Source organism: Bufo bufo, chromosome 10 (genome assembly GCF_905171765.1).
Source record: "Bufo bufo chromosome 10, aBufBuf1.1, whole genome shotgun sequence".
NCBI lineage: Eukaryota > Metazoa > Chordata > Amphibia > Anura > Bufonidae > Bufo > Bufo bufo.
In genome coordinates, this window is record NC_053398.1 from 145,942,041 (window position 1) to 145,962,034 (window position 19,994).

Here is a 19,994-nt window from a genome sequence, read left to right on the forward strand (position 1 = left end):
AGCAAACTCCTTGTCCTCCATCTTCACCATAGAAAGGGCGCACAGGGTGCCTTTTCGCTCTCCGCCACCAGGGGCTCCTCCAAGACCTGTGCTGCTTTGTATCCTGCATTTCCGGGACCGAGACATGATTCTGCGCAGGGCCAGGGATCTTCAAGATCTTTCCATTGATGGCAGCAAAGTATCCATTTTCCCAGATTTCTCTGCGGCGGTCCAGCGTAGGAGAGCGAGATTTCTGGATATCAAGAGACGACTGCGGTCAAAGAACATACAATACTCCATGTTATACCCAGCGAAGCTACGCGTTGTCTTGGGAGAAAAACGCACTTCTTTGACACATCGGAGGACGCGCCAGCTGGTTGGATCAGCAGGACTTCCGCAGCTCCGTGGATGGGGACCGTGAGTGACCAAAGATGTCCTTTATTCTGCTTATACTCTACTGCATGGGGAGATCACGGTTCGGGACAACTGAACGATGAGTATGACTTTCGTGCTGTACTTTGTTGGTGATGCCGATTTACGACTGCTTACGGTTGGTGCGCCAACGGTTCTCTATCTTCTAGGTGGCAGCTCATTCGTAACAGGTTGGGTCCACTAACATACACTCACCTAAAGAATTATTAGGAACACCTGTTCTATTTCTCATTAATGCAATTCTCTAGTCAACCAATCACATGGCAGTTGCTTCGATGCATTTAGGGGGGTGCTCCTGGTCAAGACAATCTCCTGAACTCCAAACTGAATGTCAGAATGGGAAAGAAAGGGGATTTAAGCAATTTTGAGCGTGGCATGGTTGTTGGTGCCAGACGGGCCGGTCTGAGTATTTCACAATCTGCTCAGTTACTGGGATTTTCACGCACAACCATTTCTAGGGTTTACAAAGAATGGTGTGAAAAGGGAAAAACATCCAGTATGCGGCTGTCCTGTGGGCAAAAATGCCTTGTGGATGCTGGAGGTCAGAGGAGAATGGGCCGACTGATTCAAGCTGATAGAAGAGCAACGTTGGCTGAAATAACCACTCGTTACAACCGAGGTCTGCAGCAAAGCATTTGTGAAGCCACAACACGCACAACCTTGAGGCGGATGGGCTACAACAGCAGAAGACCCCACAGGGTACCACTCATCTCCACTACAAATAGGGAAAAGAGGCTACAATGTGCACGAGCTCACCAAAATTGGACTGTTGAAGACTGAAAAAATGTTGCCTGGTCTGATGAGTCTCGATTTCTGTTGAGACATTCAAATGGTAGAGTCTGAATTTGGCGTAAACAGAATGAGAACATGTCTCCATCCTCTGCTGGCTACTTCCAGCAGGATAATGCACCATGTCACAAAGCTCCAATCATCTCACATTGGTTTCTTGAACATGACAATGAGTTCACTGCACTAAAATGGCCCCACAGTCACCAGATCTCAACCCAATAGAGCATCTTTGGGATGTGGTGGAACGGGAGCTTCATGCCCTGGATGTGCATCCCTCAAATCTCCATCAACTGCAAGATGCTATCCTATCAATATGGGCCAACATTTCTAAAGAATGCGATCAGCACCTTGTGGGATCAATGCCACGTAGAATTAAGGCAGTTCTGAAGGCAAAAGGGGGTCCAACACCGTATTAGTATGGGGGCACTAATAATTCTTTAGGTGAGTGTATGTTGAATACCCTGTTTTGTTCTATTGGACATTTCTTCTACATCGTCCAGTCTGTTAGAAACTTATGATGTGCCGGGACCGGGACTCGCAATCCCTTTTTTCCTATTTTACCACTGTCTAGTTAATGGCGGTGCTTATGTCAAGGTTGCTGACTTCAGGAACTCTATTTGCCTTCATTCCTCGTTTTTTGGGGATTTTATTATTTTATTTTTTTCTTATGTTTCCCAGAGAGTATATATTGTGGGGAGTTTTTATTGTTATGTTTTATTGGGGAAATGGGAAATGTTATTGTGAGACGACTCGATTGCCTATGTATGCTATTATCACTGGTGCGATACGATATTTAGTAGCGCTTGTCCCGTATAACCATATTCCGCAGAAGGCACTATGGCGAATAAAGTACAGATTTTAACGTGGAATGTTAGGGGTGTGAAAGAGGCCTCAAAGAGGCAAGCCATATTTACGGCTGTACAAAAATTTCAGCCAGCTATACTATGTTTAATGGAAACTCATTTGACTAAAGATTCTCAGAGATTATTGCACAAACCTTGGCTTTCACACTCGTATCATTCCACTTACTCCTCTCACGCTAGGGGTGTTAGTATCCTCATACATGGGAATGTTCCATTTGAATGCTATACTTCTACTATCGACTCGGAAGGTAGATTTGTCTGTTTGCACTGTTCTATATATAGGAAACCTCTCCTCCTAGTCGCGGTATATGTGCCGCCTCCGTACTCATGTACAGTAATTAAACAGGTCATGTCCATTATCGCCAAAGGTCCCCCAGTCCCAGTGCTCATAGGGGGTGATTTTAACAAATACTTGGATCCATCCCTTGATAAATTTAATAGGGGCCCTGTTCTGGGGGAGATGCGGGAGACTTCGCTGGCGAAGTTGCTGCGGGAGTTGGATATCCATGACCTGTGGAGAATCCGATACCCGGATAATCGTGAATACTCCTGTTTCTCTGCGACACATGGCTCTCTTTCCAGGATCAATCTAATGGTCGGTTCGTTGGAAATGGCACCCTATATATCATTGATAGAATATCTCCCACGTAGTCTGTCGGAGCATTCTGCTATTAGAATGGAGCTGACTTTCGACACGTCTAACGTGGTGTCCCTCGACGCTGCCAAGGCAATTGACAGCGTCGAGTGGGATTATCTCTGGGAAACTATGAGAGCTATGGGGTTTGGGCCGGGATTTACGTCCTGGGTACAACTCCTTTACCGATCACCGGTGGTCAGATTACGGATTAATGGGGCGCTCGGTACACAGTTTTCTCTGCATCGTGGAACTAGACAGGGGTGCCCATTATCCCCGCTTTTGTTCGCGGTGGCTATTGAACCATTGGCATGTGCATTGCGCGTGTCGTCGGCATCGTCAGGGATTCCGCTGGGCTCCCATGAGGAGCGGTTATCATTATGTGCCGATGACATGCTCCTTTATGTAGGAGACGTAGAGCGTTCCCTCCAACCGGTGATGAGTCATGTTACGGCATTCGGCAAGTGGTCGGGTCTGCGTATTAATTGGAGAAAATCAGTAATTCTGCCACTTGATCCTCTCCCCCCTCAGTTAGATAGGTCGCAGATCCCGCTGCAGATAGTGGACAGCTTTAAATATCTAGGGGTGACGATCACGCCAAGGGTTACAGATTACGTTAAGGTCAATATAGACCCCCTGATTGGTAAATTAGCGGAAAAGGTGTTGACTTGGTCTAAACTTCCTATGTCTGTAGTGGGACGCTGCAATTTGATAAAAATGATCCTGATGCCTCAATTGTTGTATGTTCTCCACAACTCCCCTGTTTGGATTACTCAGAGAGTGTTTTACAAAATTCAGGGTCTCTTTCGCTCCCTTATTTGGAAAAAAAGATGCCTAGGATCAGATTAGAAACTCTCCAGAAAGGCAAGGATGAGGGAGGACTAGCTGTTCCGAGCCCATGGCACTATTTTATAGCTGCGCCGTTGCAACACTTGAAAGGCTGGGGACAGGTTATGGGCGCCGGACCGACAGCAAGGATAATATCTTTCTTATCAGGACATGATGTCCCCTTTCATATGGTGGAAATTGGAAAGATACAGGGAGTTGGAGATACTCCCACGCTATCTCTAATTCACAAAGTCTGGTCAAAATTTAAGGCTGTACTTGGTCTCACGGGATTTCATGGGTGTACCCCCTTGTTGCGAAATCCACACCTGCCCGAAATGTTCCGACTGGAGGGTTTCTCCCCATGGGAAAAGAGGGGCGTTCGCTGCCTGCAGCTCATACAGGACGAAGGCATCTTGAAGACCTTTGCCTGTTTGAAGGAGGAATTCAATCTCCCAAACACAGCGTGCGTATCAGGCACAATTTCCGGGAAGTGGATTAGTTTCATCTACCCCCCTCTTAATGCAACAATTACTGAGCCCCGGGAGCACAAAAGGGGTGATTTCATTACTATATCGCCACCTGCATTGGGGGGGGGGGGGGGTTACTCCTGGTGGACCCCTTCCGGTTAAAGACAAATGGGAAAGAGATTTGGGTGCTATCTCCCAAGAGCAATGGAATGATACCTTAGCCTTAATACCCAGCCTGACTCTTAATGAAGCGCAGCGCCTGTCTCAGCTGTATCTATTACATAGGGTCTATAGGACCCCTGCCTTCCTCTATAAAATTGGTCTTCGCCCTGACTCCTGTTGCCCCCGCTGCGGGGCTGAGAACGCCTCTCTGGTACATATGTTCTGGGATTGCTCTAAGTTAGGTACATACTGGACGGATATTGCCAGGATTATCAGAGATGTTACCCAAGTGGATGTTCGTGGAGACCCTAAGTTTTGTCTTCTGGGACTGCTAGAGGTTGACGAGGGGGATACTAACTTATCTATATGTATGCAGAGAATGCTGTTCTAGGCCCGAATAGTAATAGCTAAACACTGGACCAACCATGACCCGCCCACCTCTCGGGAATACCTTAATAGAATGAACACCATCCTAAGATATGAAAGGGGAATATACCTGAAAACCTGGAAGTGTCCTAATAAGTTTCTATCTATTTGGCAGGGATGGTTAAGTGCTCCGGGTCTTGTGTCAGGGACCCTCGCTGCGGAATGCTTAAGAGACCAAATTTCTGGGACTGCGACTGCGGTAGGTTGGCTTGGTATAGTGGGAACGCTGGGCATTATGGCTGCGCACTAGTGTTTCGCAATGGGCAGTGCTGCAACACCGAAGAGATACTGATTTTGTAGGGCTCGGTCGTCTCACAGGTTCGAAATGTTTGAGGGTGTTGGGATGGGGTTTAATGATCAGGTTTTATTATAATGTGTGTACGCCCTGGATACATTGTGATTAATGTGTACTCCTTGGAAATAATAAGCTGACACAACAACATTGTATTTATATTTTAAAAAAGTGGCACAAATTTATTTTATTATACATGCCATTGTATGTTAAAATATACAGTATGTGTATATGTCGTGCACCGTGTTTTACTCTTTCAATAAAAACTATCTTGATTTAAAAAAAAGGACCTGCAGCCAGCAGAAGAGAACATACCCAGTCCCTTTGTTTTTGGGACATAACTTGGGGACAGAGGGGTCTGGAGACACAGAGACGTGTCTCTGTAAGGGGGTCTTGGATTTCTGCCACGGATTCTGTGGTGAATACATGTTGTATTTTTCTGGAGTGTGTTTTTGGCCACGCATACCCTCAGGCTGTGTTCACATTTGTGGCCGCATCGCCTGGTTTTGATGACAAGAATAACTCTGCACGCAAGAGGTGTCGGCGTCTGCGACATCAGAGACCAGGCGGCAAATACGGACCTTAATTTAATGCCAAATCAGAAGATCAGTCGCTGGTACAATGGTGGTCGGCTGCTGTGAGACTACAACTCCCAGCATAGACAGATCTAGCTGTGCAGAACAGCGGCGTCCCTGCTCTCTACATTACACAATTTATAGAGAGTAATGCACAGTAACCCCAGCAATTATACTCCAGAGCTGCACCCTCTAATCTGGAGCCTCAGAGCTGAAATCTCACTGCATTCCCTTCTGGTTCAGTGTGATCTTTTCAGCTGGCTCTGTGCCCCCCTGCATTACAGGAATTCAGCCAAGTTGTTAGGAGATTTCTGTTTGCCAGCTTGCTGACTGTTGTGAGTTAGTATAAGTAACTTCCATTCATTCTGTATATTGGGGTTCAGAAGGTGCTCTGTACCCTCTGTGGGGGCGCATGTGGCTGACACGTAAGATCTCTCCGCAGGGCGGTCTTACAGCTGGCTTTGGTATAGGAGTCAGTGTCCTCATCGTGGACTTCTGCCCAAATGGTTGTTCTCTTAGAAAATAAACATTGGAGGTGAGGGGTGACCCCCCTTACTGCCACACCCGTGGTTTGTGGGGACATATCGGGGCACAGTCCTTCCTCCCAGATGTGGTCTTTGGAGACGTTTACAGCTCTGTGCGCTCTGCCTTTTCCTCCACCATCTTTTGAGGAAGGTCTTTGGTCCAGAATTCGTACTTTGCAGCCTTCAGTTGCTTGGAAGCTTTCTGCTCCAGGTCAATCTCCAGGAAGTCTTCATCGTGGTTGTACTGTGGCCAGTGGACCAGGCCCGGCCCATTGGGATCACTGTGGAAGAGGAGAAATGGATCAGCATCATCCAGACCAAGGAGAATGTACAGTGATCGATGACTGATGCTCAAGGAGGTGCCGTGGAGGAGTCTGGGGGTGTATGGACTACAGCATGGGGCGTTGTGCATCAGGAACAATGTGGACCCACCACTACAGCCGATACACCACATATAGGATCTGCCCGTCACCCACACACGCCATCTGACACAGCTCCAGTCTCATACCCAGTGCGGGCAAAGTTGGCCCAGTATCTCATGAAGGTCCTGCTCAGATCCTCCTCTTCCTTTGTGAAGGCTCCTGTGAATAAAACCAGAAAGTCAGACCAAACAACGTGGTGGATAAGTGTACAAGACACCGGAGCTGACAACCGCACAGGGCACGGCATGGAGTCAGCACATTATAATAACAGACACAATAAAGGGGGGAACCGACTGTGACCAAACCGAGCTGGTCATATTGTGATATTATACAGGACACTGAGCCCCAAAAGTGCTGCAGCCCTGTGTCATGACGGCGCGTCATTGTGGAAAATAAGGACAAAACATGGAGGAAAGTACAAACTACATGAGGGTTCATAATAAAGAAGACCTCCGACCATGCATTACCTGTGAACAAAATGTCTCCCTTCAAAAATGGACCTCCCATCACAAAGAACAGCTCCTCCCCATGATCGGCCTTCACAAAATCCGGCTTAGAGTCTGCAAACAAAGATGGACGGTGCTGGAACTCGTAGAAGTAGGTGGGATGGCCAGAATCTACAATGAGAGAAGGTTAGTGTCACAGGAGCGATGCTCTGCACGGGACATTAAAAAGGGTGAAATGCCCTGAGACCAGTGTACAAGGGACACAGTAAACACGAGGAGGTCATTCTTGTGCCACATACCTCTGTGATACTTGGCCGCTCTCAGCGCCGGCATCACAAAGATGAGGTCTCCGACCAGTTCTACGAAGCGGTTCCGGATTTCAGCAGGGTCAGTCTCATCTCCGACATACTCGTCTAGCAGGAGACTGATGGCGCCAGAGAATATACCCTGAAATAAATGAAGACATTCTCAGAATGTCTCAGAATGTTACAGAAGATGAGAAGCAATGAGGCCGAAGGAGCTGCTTCTGGAGGAGGCCGCAGAGCTGGGTGATGGTGGCAGATGCCGCAGAGCTGGGTGATGGTGGCAGAGGCCGCAGAGCTGGGTGATGGTGGCAAAGGCCGCAGAGCTGGGTGATGGTGGCAAAGGCTGCAGAGCTGGGTGATGGCGACCGAGGCCGTAGAGCCGGGTGAGGGCGGCCGAGGCCGCAGGGGTGGGTGATGATGCCTGAGGCCGCAGAGCTGGGTGACGGTGGCCGAGGCCGCAGAGCTGGGTGACGGTGGCCGAGGCCACAGAACTGGGTAGCATTGGGCAGCAAGGGGCCGCTGGGCATTAAGACATGCACCAGTGCAAATATCGCAGTCTGTGCGGCATGTACAGAAGGTAGGTTGACTTGGCCAGCACGCACTGTTATGTGAGGTTGGGGCATTCGCTTTGGCAGTGTGTTCTCATGTGTTGAGATACAAGTAGTTCCTGATCCTCAATTGAGTCCCCACATGGATAAACTTCAGCCATTGCCCACAGTAGAGCCTCACTCCACTCCGCCAAATCGTCCTCCAATAATTCATATAAAGGGCAATTCTCCAATGGAAATGCAGTTCGTAAGGTACAAAAAGTGCCGTCTTTGTTATCGTCTTCATAGACACATATTCACAGTCTTGTCCACAAGTATAATAAGAACGCTGACTTTCCATACCCCATACCCCCGCGGTCACCTACCATAATTGGGAAGTTCTTCAGGATTTCGTGCACCATTTCTCGCTCCATTCCTTCTCTTATTCCTGTGATGTTCATAGACTGGGAATGAAAGAAGTAGAACTCTCATCATTGTGGAGATCATTAGGATTATCCGAGGATGTCCTCCTGTGTCATTCTTACCGTCAGGAGGTTCCATCCAAACTCCTGGTTATTGACTCCAGTCATAAATGGCACAGGGTTCACCTCTTTATCAGCCAGAATCTGTTCCACAGGTTTAGGGAAGAACGCCCCATCGATGCTCGCAGGCAGAGTCATGAAGGGCTGCAAGTAGAGAAAAGTGACAGGTGAGCAGTGGACCCAATGGAAACTGCCCTTAAGCCTGTGCGCATGTGAGAATACACCCCCAAAGAGGCAGTCAAGGTGTGGGCGGCGATTTGGATCCCTGTGATAAGGATGAACTACAAGAGCAGAGGACAGGCAGTGTGGTCATGGGGACACTGGAGCAGAGGACAGGCAGTGTGGTCATGGGGACACTGGAGCAGAGGACAGGCGGTGTGGTCATGGGGACACTGGAGCAGAGGACAGGCAGCGTGGTCATGGGGACACTGGAGCAGAGGACAGGTAGTGTGGTCATGGGGACACTGGAGCAGAGGACAGGCGGTGTGGTCATGGGGACACTGGAGCAGAGGACAGGCAGTGTGGTCATGGGGACACTGGAGCAGAGGACAGGTAGTGTGGTCATGGGGACACTGGAGCAGAGGACAGGCAGTGTGGTCATGGGGACACTGGAGCAGAGGACAGACAGTGTGGTCATGGGGACAATGGAGCAGAGGACAGGCAGTGTAGTCATGGGGACAATGGAGCAGAGGACAGGCAGTGTGGTCATGGGGACTCTGGAGCAGAGGACAGGCAGTGTGGTCATGGGGACACTGGAGCAGAGGACAGGTAGTGTGGTCATGGGGACACTGGAGCAGAGGACAGGCAGTGTAGTCATGGGGACACTGGAGCAGAGGACAGGCAGTGTGGTCATGGGGACACTGGAGCAGAGGACAGGCAGTGTGGTCATGGGGACACTGGAGCAGAGGACAGGTAGTGTGGTCATGGGGACACTGGAGCAGAGGACAGGCAGTGTAGTCATGGGGACACTGGAGCAGAGGACAGGCAGTGTGGTCATGGGGACACTGGAGCAGAGGACAGGCAGTGTGGTCATGGGGACACTGGAGCAGAGGATAGGCAGTGTGGTCATGGGGACACTGGAGCAGAGGACAGGCAGTGTAGTCATGGGGACACTGGAGCAGAGGACAGGCAGTGTGGTCATAGGTCACTGGAGCAGAGGACAGGCAGTGTGGTCATGGGTCACTGGAGCAGAGGACAGGCAGTGTGTCGACAGGTGGCTGTGCGATGGCCTCCAGCTCCAGAAGCCTATTAGGCCCGGCCAGAAGCATGATACTCAGCAGTACAGGAGTATTACAGTCTGTTATACCCACGATCAGTAGTCTCTGGTCGGTCTAAAATAAAACATCTAAGAAGTTTCACATGAAACCACCAAAAAAAACTCCTAAGAATTAAGCAGGACATTATATGTGGAGCCACAGAGGGATAACTGTTCTAATGGCGCCCATACACCTCCTGTGGCAGGCGCTTTGTGAAAAGGGTCATCCTGCTGGACAGTGACAACGCGTGTATGATAACGGTTACCCTGTGGATGCTGTGCTTTACTTCTACCGAGGAGCTTTACTGCGGACCCATAGACATCAATGGGGCCATGTCCTGATTTTCACGGACAAGTATGGGACATGTTTCATTTGTTTTGCGGAACCGTGGAATAGAAAAGGGCCCCATAGAAGCGAATGGGTCAGCATCTAATCCGCAAAAAAAATCCACATTTTTGCGGATAGCATACGGCTGTCTGAATGAGCCCTTACCTGTCACGGAAGGTGTTACAGAAAACTAGAAGACACAAATGAAGATCCGACTGACTTGATCCAAAACTAAGGAACCAAAGGGTAAGCCCTGCAACAGCCCTAGCTCTCTGCCTTACTGCTCAGCCTATGCAAAAATCTCTATGGTAGATAATTGCATACCCTCGTTCCTCGACTGTATGAAACCTGAACACCCTATAATAGTGAGGGGACACGACCACCGGCTCCCTACACTTAATACGGAGGGAGTCAGGGTCACCTAGGATCAAGCAAACAGGAAAACACAGATAAATGAACAGACTTATCTGTAGAAGCATCAGTTGTGGCATCCAGCATGCACACACTCCAGGAAGTTGTATAAACCGCAAAGTGATGCAGTATGGGAGGGGATTTAAAGGGATGCAATCAGTGCAACTAGATGACAGCTGAGAGAGGGAAACGAGATGACAAAACGAAAGCAAAACAAAAGAACCTCAAGCAGGAGGTTCTGAAGAACGTCTGTCAGAGCTTCTCAGATGTCTGGCGGTGACATTACCCTGTGGACGCTGTGCTTTACTTCTACTGAGGAGCTTTACTGCTCCAGGTGTCAGTATGTGGATCATGGAGGGGTCTGCTGTGTGACAGGCAGTGTACAGACAGGTCATACACCGGGCTCACCTTTCTCCTCATCTGACTGCCCTGATGTCTCCTCATCTGACTGCCCTGATGTCTCCTCATCTGACTGCCCTGATGTCTCCTCATCGCTTTTGTTTCTTGCAGCTACAATCAGGGGATTTAACCCTCACACCCCTTTTCTGAAGAGATTCCGGTTACATTAGCTGTAGGGAAGCATTGAGAGGGTTAAATCCCATTATACCTAAAATAGACAGGTTTTTTCATGAGGAGACCCGAGAAGCAGCAGGAAGGTGAACCAAACAACACAGAAGGTTATTTTCTCTATGCAGTGCCGTCCCCTTCTTTCTGATGCCCTAGGCACGTGCCCTTATGTGCCTTGTAAATACCGCCCTGCTGATCGTACCATAGAAGCTCCGATAGACAGGATCTCTTCCTCAGACTTTACCTTCAGACAGTCCAACAGTGTGTCCACACCGCAGCCCGAAATATTGACCACAATCTGCAAAGGTGAAGCATAAAATCTGATTATGGGAGGAACTCCGGATTTTCAGCTATATGTGCACACAAAATACACTGGGCTGTAGGAAATGTTATCTAGCCACACAAGCAGCACAGAGTGTTTCAGGAGAGTAGTGTGATGATCCTGTCCCTGCCCCCCCCCCCCATGTAATCATGTTGTGAGGCTATGTCTGTGTATTAACCCTCTTGTGTTCTGCCAATATTCTGCGGTCCACGGCCTCACTCTGTCACTTACATTTCTGATGAACACAACTTCTTCAGTAGACGTGGCCACCAAACCCGGCATTATGGCTACCCCACTCTCGGCAATAGCTCTGTGGAATAAGCCCTTTGCCAAGGGAGACGCCACCTGGATATAGCAGATACACAGCAGGAGATTAGGAGTGCACTTATCCAATATCAGGACCCAAATATCAGCCTCACCACAACTCACCAGTGCAGAGACGCTGAGTCCCCCCGCAGACTCCCCAAATATAGTCACAGAGTTGGGGTCACCTCCGAAATCTGCAATGTTCTCCTGAACCCACTGAAGAGCTTGAACCTGGTCCAAGAAGCCATAGTTCCCAGGAGCTTTATCATCTCCAGTGCTAGGATGAAGAAACACGTAATTCATGTTACCTTTACTGGGGTGATGTGATATATTGGGGCGACATTCATAGCAGATGTGGTGCAAAAAGACCTCAAACCTGGACTCTGAGTCGAGCATTGTGCAAAGCAGGTGTCAGCATGTGGCCTTGTATGTACAAGCATGAGAGTCACAGAAACCGTATTGATTACCTCATGAAGCCGAGCATCCCCAGCCGGTACTGGATGGATACAACTACAACGTTTTCATAGGCACTTAATACAGAACCCTCAAACATCATGGATCCCCCCATTATCAGACCTCCTCCATGTATGAACAGCATGACCTGCACAAAGAGAGGAAACGTCTATTACTGGTCAGAAAAAATGGGATGACTGTCCCAAAACTAACATCAACACCATAAGGGAACTGCCATGGGCACGGTGTCAACCCCACAACCATGAGGTCTGAATTCACCGTTTTATATGCAGGTTAGTACACAAAACACTCACAGGCAGCATCTTCTCCTTCACTCTATCTTCTGGGGTGAAGATGTCCAGATATAGGCAGTCCTCAGACGTTGGAGGTATGGTGATCTTTGCTTTAAACCACTTTACTAACTGCTCCAATATGTCAACATTCTGTAGACATCTGTAATATATCAAATACGTGCACTTCACGTGACGATACAGTATGAATGTGTGCTGAGCACTGCCACCAACCTCCATGTCCACTTACATTGGAGCATAGTCTGAGGCCTCCCTCACTGAGCTCCATGCTGTGGGGGGTTCTGGGGCGGCAAATCTCAATGAACCAACTGGAGGTTTGGCGAAGGGGACTCCATAGAAGGTGTGGACAGTCCTGTCTGTTCCCTTTGCAGACGTGGTCTTCCCCCGCAGTTTGCCGTACCGTATTTCCACTTGAGGTTGGTCATCCGCCTGCGCTAAAGTCACAGAACGCAGTAGATTACTGCATGCAGATAAGTGCCTGCCTTATAGTACAAGCTGCCGGCATCCCCTGCTCATTCAGACTCTGCTCACTGCTGGCTCTGGTGATTTGTTGTTTTTGCACTGGACACAATGTGCCGTCATCTGATGGAGGAAAAGACAATCACTGCCCTCCCCTGTATTATAGGGGCTGAGTTTTGGGGGGTAGGTGTTCTGTCTTACTGACTGTTTCCAATAACAGCACCCCCGGCTGTACATTATCAGCCTGACACCCTCCGCTCTACAGGCCTTTATATGTGTATAGTGAAAAGTAGAGGGGTCCAGCTTCTGATAAAAGGATATCCTTTATTCGATGCGGTAAAATCCATACAAAACAAGACAGATGCAAAATTGGCACATTTCGGATCTCAAGTTAACGATCCTTACTCGTGAAATAAACTGCCATCTGTGACTCTCCCATATAAATACATATCCTCCAATCACATGTGTCACGGCGCGGGCTAGGAGGCGGGCACGTCCGGAGCGCGCACGCATGATCAGCGCGTCCAGTGTCGCTCGCGCTCCTGATAATACTATGCACGCCCCCCGCGCATCTATGCACATTCATGAGAATGGTTTTAGGGCTGAGCGCCGAGCTGATCACTCGGTGCTCAGCTGTGTGGAGTCATGTGACGCTGGCCACGTCACATGACCCCTCTGGCTCCCTATTTAAACAGGCAGTCTGCTTGCCACAGATTGCCTGTTATTTAGGTTCCACCTGCGTCTTTGTCTTTCCTGGCGTACTGACCTCCTGCTGAATTCCTGACGATCCTCTGCCTGCTCCTTGTGTACTTTGCTGCTCTCCTGGTATTCTGACCCCGGCCTCCTCCTGACGATCCTCTGCTGGCTCCTTTGGTACTTCACGACTCTCCTGGAATTTATGACCCCGGCTTCTCCTGACTATTCTCTGCTTGCTCCATTTGTACTTTGTAGCTTTCCTGGTATAGACTCGGTCCGTCACGTTCTGTTGTTTGTCTGGTCTGTCCTCCCTGCACTTATTCCAAGCTAGGGATTGCCGTCCAGTTGTCCCCTGTCATTAGGACTCGCGAGGCAAGTAGGCAGGGCCAGGGGTGCGGGTGTAGCGCAGTGGTCACTTCCCTCCCCCCTGTGTGTGTGTGTACACGACTGTTACAGAATAACAGGCCTACTGAAACCACTGTACCATGAATCCTCTAGTGACCCTGACTGAGCATGTGTCAAAACTGACGCAGATGGTGCAGGAGCTAGGGGAGAAGATTCATTCCCTAGAAATAGGACAAGACGCCGCTGCTCATCAGGCCTTTGGTCCGAACTTGAGCCCTCATATGGAGCCACCGATCAAGCTTCCAGAACCCTTCTCTGGAGATCGGAGGAAGTTTCACTCCTTTAAGGAGAGCTGTAAATTGTATTTTAGTTTACGCCCCTTGTCTTCCGGGTCGGAAAACCAACGGGTGGGCATTGTTATTTCCCGCTTACAGAGGGATCCCCAGGAGTTGGCCTTTTCTTTACCCCCTGATGCTAGTTGTTTAACCACAGTAGAGGTTTTTTTTCAGGCTCTGGGTACCCTGTATGATGAACCAGACAGGGCCCTGGTAGCCGAAACCGCGCTGAAAGCATTGGTTCAAGGCAACCTCTCTGCGGAGGAGTATTGCACCCAATTTAGAAGGTGGTGTGTTCCCTCAGGCTGGGTTCACACCTGAGCGTATTCGATAAGCGCTTTTTACAGGCGTTTTTATCGGGCTTTTTTGAGGCGTATTTTGGGGGCATTTTTGTATTTTGGAAACAGGCGTAGTACGCGCGTTTGACCACAGAAGCATCCAATTAAAAACTGCCACAATACGCGCAATAATACGCCCCAAAGAAGCTCCTGTACTTCTTGTGGCGTAGGGCGTTTTACAACGCGTTCGTACGCGCTGTAAAACGCTCAGGTGAGAACCATGCCCATAGGGAAACATTGGTTTTTGCCTTTTGAGCGTTTTACAGCGCGTAGGAAGGCGCTGTAAAACGCTCAGGTGTGAACCTAGCCTCAGGGTGGAACGAGCCAGCTCTTAAGTGTCAATTCAGATCAGGCCTTTCTGATAATCTAAAAGACCTACTAGTGAGTTATCAGCTCCCAGAGACTCTTGAGGAGACTATGACCCTAGCAGTCCGACTCGACCGACATGTGAGAGAAAGACGACAGGAACGACAGTTCTCTTCTCAGGTGCTGGTCCAGTCTGAGGTTTGTACCAGGAGTGGTGTTGAGGTCTCCTCAGAAGAACCTATGCAAATTGGCATGACCAGAGAGGATCAACGCCGTAGACGTGGGATCTGTTTCTACTGCGGAGATCCTGACCATTGGATCAATCAGTGTCCAAAGAGGATCCTTTCTGATAAGGCTTCCAAGACAAGACCACCAAGGGACCAGGTACTCCCTGTTATTACTAAGAGTAAGCTTTTAGTTCCGATAACCATTTCTCTTGGTTCTAATAAGAGGTCGGGTCAAGCCTTTATAGATTCGGGCTCAGCGGCCAGCTTTATTGACCATGGGTATGCTACTAGACAGGGTACTCCCCTGGTAGGGGGTACTGTGAGGTCATGTACCTCAGAGATTTCCTTAGCTGTGGGAGTGTGCCACTTAGAGAAATGTTCCCTGTTAGTCCTGGAGAACTTACCTGTCGAGGTGGTATTGGGGATGGCGTGGCTCAAATTACACAATCCTACGATTGATTGGACCAGAGGGGAACTGGTGAGTTGGGGATCTGAGTGCGGCTCGTGTTTGTCTAGAATACGGGTTGGGTTCTCTGTGGAGTCTGAGGTATTACCCGCAGTCATAAAGGAGTATGCTGATGTGTTCTCGTCATCGTCCCCAGAGGCTCTTCCTCCCCATAGACCTTATGATTGCGCCATAGTCCTGGAGAAGGGGGCAAGGTTTCCTAAGGGGTGTATTTACAATCTTTCCAAACCTGAACGTGAGGCCATGGAAGATTACATTAAGGAGAGTCTCATTAAGGGGCACATTAGACCCTCGGTTTCTCCCATGGGGGCGGGGTTTTCTTTGTTAAGAAGAAGGATGGTGGTCTTAAACCCTGTATAGATTACCGGAAATTAAATAAGATCACTATCCGGAATACTTACTCCCTCCCATTGATTCCGCATTTATTTAACCAGGTATTAGGGGCGGCCTGGTTTTCTAAGATTGATTTTAGAGGAGCATACAATTTAATCCGAATCAAGGAGGGGGACGAGTGGAAGACAGCGTTCAATACCCCGGCTGGTCACTTTGAATATCTCGTTATGCCTTTTGGACTCAGCAATGCCCCGGCTGTGTTCCAAAATATTATGAACGATATTCTTAGGGAGTTCTTGGGAAAATTTGTTATTGTACAGTACAGACCAAAAGTTTGGACACACCTTCTCATTCAAAGAGTTTTCTTTATTTTCATAACTATGAAGGCATCAAAACTATGAATTAACACATGTGGAATTATATACATAACAAACAAGTGTGAAACAACTGAAAATATGTCATATTCTAGGTTCTTCAAAGTAGCCACCTTTTGCTTTGATTACTGCTTTGCACACTCTTGGCATTCTCTTGATCTATATTGAAGAATATGACATATTTTCAGTTGTTTCACACTTGTTTGTTATGTATATAATTCCACATGTGTTAATTCATAGTTTTGATGCCTTCAGTGTAAATCTACAATTTTCATAGTCATGAAAATAAAGAAAACTCTTTGAATGAGAAGGTGTGTCCAAACTTTTGGTCTGTACAGTACGTTCCAGAATATGAATACATAATCAGTGGGTTACGTGGTTACCCAGCCATTATGCTACTCCTCTACCGGCTTCTATACTTTGATAGTGTTGCATCGTTACTGAAGTTCTCATTGTCTCTGTCGCTCCATATATATATGTACTCAGACTGTGCTGCACATGTTCCACCAAGTACGTCTTTTCTTTTGCACGATACTGTTATTATTTGTGATACTGTAATTGCGCTATTCGCGCCTATGACTATTGTGCTATTCTCTTTTGTTAAAACTCAATAAAAATTTATTGAACACCTATATAGGGGCATTTAATACTAGCACTCATTTTGGTGCCACTATGGGGAAGGGGGGAGAGAAGCATTATGGAGGCATCTATGTGGGGCAGTCTATAGGGGCATTGAAAACTGCCACATTATGAAGGGCACTATGGGGACGATGGAGAAGCACTATGGGGGCATCTTCTGGGGGCACTATATAGGACAGGGAGGAGCACTTTGGAGGCATCTTCTGGGGGCACTATATAGGAGTATTTTATACTGGCACAAATCATAGGGGCACTATGGGCACCTTAGCTCAATTCGGGGCACTAAATGTTTTTTGTAGTGGCGCACAGTGTGGGTCATTGGATCACATGAGGGCACTCTGGGGACATTGACTCTACTGGGGGCACTAATAGGATTTTTTATTTATTTTTTTACTGCCACACAACAGGGTATTTTTTGTATTGGCGCACATTATAAGGGGGCTTTATTACAACTGGGGGACTATGGGAGCATTATTACTTCTGGGACACAATTACTGTTGGGGGCGCTGTAGGAGCACTATTACTACTAAGTGCACTCTGGTACAGAATTATTACTATTGGTGGGACTTTTGGGAGCACTATTACTGTGGGGGCACCTTGGCACCGTATCAGCTTAGCACAGTTATTTTTGGGGGACATTATGGTTACCCTATTAGTGTCAGGGGCACTATTTGCTGGGTGCAGTTATTTTTTAGAGCATTAGGTTCCAAAAATTATTGAAGGGGGCGCTATCTGTGTGTAACTAGTATTTTCAGGGGGTTTATCTGTTTCTGCAGAATAGTTTTGGGGGGCACAGCGTCTCAGTATTGGGAGTGCATGATGGGATGTTGAGAAGGTGGGAGGAAAAGTAGGAAACTAGAGATGGCTGAAAGAAATCATCATGGTGGTCTGGTCTGAATGGAGAAGATGAGGACAGAGAACATCTACATCAAAGGAGAAGTCACTGGATGGAAGAGGTATGAGCGCGATATATGGGTGGGGCTGTGTGTGGGTGTGGCTTGATGGTGGGCAGGGACACAGGGGCCCCATAATCTCCTATTGCCCGGGAAGTGCCTCTCCCAAGACCAGACTCTGGATCCGCCACTGGGCCCTGTGTGGTAAAAGTAACGGATTTCATTTTTTCTTGGGTATTTGTTTCGGTAACAGGTTCTCCAGTCTATTTCTATCTGATGTTAACGCCGATTGTCCGGCTTTCCTAATGGACGGTGTAGTGTATAGCCTGGAGTGTAACCTAGAGCTGATAGCAGCCGCCTCTTCAGCGAGAGATTGGGTGGTGGAGCGATTACGTCGCGCTCTCACCATTTCTCCTTTTGGTATATTTTTCGTTACATGTGTAGGATGACATTTGCTAGCAGTGTGGGGATCCCCGCGGTTTCTTTTCTGTAAGTAACACCATCTACATATAAACGCAGATCCAAAAATCAATTGTAAATGGATCAGGGTGTAGAATGAATCCAAGTTGCCATCAAGATAATCTCCAAAAAGTGGTGTCCGCTGTATCATCTGACCATACACAGAGCAGGTCATCGATATAATGTCCATAACACCTTATGTTAGGAAAGAAGGGATTATTAATAATATCAAAAAAAAATTGCTCTCCCACCATGCCATAAAGATGTTTGCTATGGACGGTGAAAATTTTGCCACCATAGAAAATACTGGAGAAACCTGGAGAAAATAACTGCAATCAAACATAAAAAAAATTGTGTTTCATTTAAAAAAATCTACTGAAGTACAGATGGAATCTTGCAGCTCTACAGTATAGTTGCTATAACTTCCCAAAAACCATTTGAGGGCAGAGATCGCCTCAGGAAAGAGGACCACACTGACCATAAGAGCTTACACTCTACAGTAGAGAGAGGACCCCGCTGACCACAAGAGCTTACACTCTACAGGACAGAGAGGACCCTACTGACCATAAGAGCTTACACTCTACAGGAGAGAGAGCACCCCGCTGACCATAAGAGCTTACACTCTACAGAAGAGAGAGGACACTGATCATAAGAGCCTACACTCTACGGGACAGAGAGGACCCTACTGACCATAAGAGCTTACACTCTACAGGAGATAGAGGACCCCACTGACCATAAGAGCTTACACTCTACGGGAGATAGAGGACCCCACTGACCATAAGAGCTTACACTCTACAGGAGAGAGAGGACCCCGCTGACCATAAGAGCTTACACTCTACAGGAGAGAGAGGACCCCACTGACCATAAGAGCTTACACTCTACAGGAGAGAGAGGACACTGACCATAAGAGCTTACACTCTACGGGACAGAGAGGACCCTACTGACCATAAGAGCTTACACTCTACAGGAGAGAGAGGACCCCACTGACCATAGGAGCTTACACTCTATACAGGAGAAATTGTGTGACATTATGAAACAGCACATTGCACAATTAACCGTCTGTGTTCTCTCCAGTGTAATGTTCCTGCACCCTCAGTGCCCCCTCATTGTAATGTCTCCTCACCTGATGCCAGGACCCCCAGGGCCAGGATGCACAGCACAACTACCCTCATCAGAGCCTCCATCGGTGTAGAATGTGCAGAGCTCTGAATAAAGCCGTTTCCTGGGATGAGTGCTTTGAGGAGGGGCTTGTGATTGGCTGCTGGGGGTGTCAATCACGGTGGGATGGACCAGCCTGTATCCGTAGGTGCGGAGAAGTATCATCTATGAGATCAGGATCGTGCTGCGACTCTGGTCTGACGACATGAAATTACATATAAGTGTCCTGACGAGGTGTGTGACTTGCTGCTGACGTCACATAATTATTTTAGGGTACAGTATGGCTGGGATCTGTAGTGCATACGAACTGTACTGTATGCAATTTGTGACCAAATATCTGGTGGGTACTGGATTTTTTTCGGGACCGTTGTGGACGGTGGCATCTTGCCACGTAGTACCCAAACCATTTTCCAATCAGTACTTGACCTGTGATTTTGGTGCCACAGATAGCCCTAGTGTTACACAGGCTCACTCTGCAGAGCAGGCTTTGGAGGCTGGTTTGTGTGTCAGTGTGAACTGTAGTACAGGCGTTTTATTCACGAGCCAGATACCATGGACTCCCTTCGCGTGTTGTAAAATAAACTACATGGATGCCCCAACGTGTTGTAGTAACGTTCCTGTGAGGTGCAGGCGCCGGTACCTGCGCTGCGCTCACCTGTGCTCTGTGACATTTCTTATGGTCACAGCAGCTTCACGATGTTTGGAGGATTTCAGTGATGACGGAATTCGCCAATGACTGGGACCGGATGAGGAGCGTGCCACGTGGCTGAATGATTGCCTGCTTATGGTGCGCCTGTTCT

At 48.2% G+C, this 19,994-nt stretch overlaps 1 protein-coding gene across 2 annotated transcripts; it reads right to left on the reverse strand.

Moving 5' to 3' along the window:
* Window positions 1–5,440: 5,440 nt before the first annotated feature.
* LOC120981076 (fatty acyl-CoA hydrolase precursor, medium chain-like) lies at window positions 5,441–19,274 on the reverse strand. 2 transcript variants are annotated; one of them, XM_040410556.1, is made up of 13 exons: window positions 19,160–19,274; window positions 12,396–12,600; window positions 12,170–12,308; window positions 11,870–12,003; window positions 11,526–11,679; window positions 11,328–11,441; window positions 10,977–11,072; window positions 8,217–8,357; window positions 8,058–8,135; window positions 7,139–7,286; window positions 6,861–7,010; window positions 6,480–6,552; window positions 5,441–6,252 (listed from the first exon to the last, which is right to left on the reverse strand). In XM_040410556.1, exons 1-13 carry the CDS (start codon window positions 19,218–19,220, stop codon window positions 6,075–6,077), a joined length of 1,671 nt encoding a protein of 556 aa, XP_040266490.1. In that variant the 5' UTR covers window positions 19,221–19,274; the 3' UTR covers window positions 5,441–6,074. The 2 variants fall into 2 exon arrangements, with proteins under 2 accessions (XP_040266490.1, XP_040266491.1); XM_040410557.1 differs by lacking the exon at window positions 19,160–19,274 and adding an exon at window positions 17,984–18,044 and having other exon boundaries at window positions 6,075–6,252.
* Between the last annotated feature and the right edge of the window lie 720 nt (window positions 19,275–19,994).

Coding starts and splice junctions, on each gene's coding strand:
- LOC120981076 (XM_040410556.1), bottom strand. CDS start 19,220: ATGGAGGCTCTGATGAGGGTAGTTGTGCTGTGCATCCTGGCCCTGGGG. Junction 8,358..10,976: donor TGTCTATCGGAGCTTCTATG/GTACGATCAGCA, acceptor CTCTACTTGCAG/CCCTTCATGACTCTGCCTGC. Junction 7,011..7,138: donor AGCGGCCAAGTATCACAGAG/GTATGTGGCACA, acceptor CTCTCATTGTAG/ATTCTGGCCATCCCACCTAC.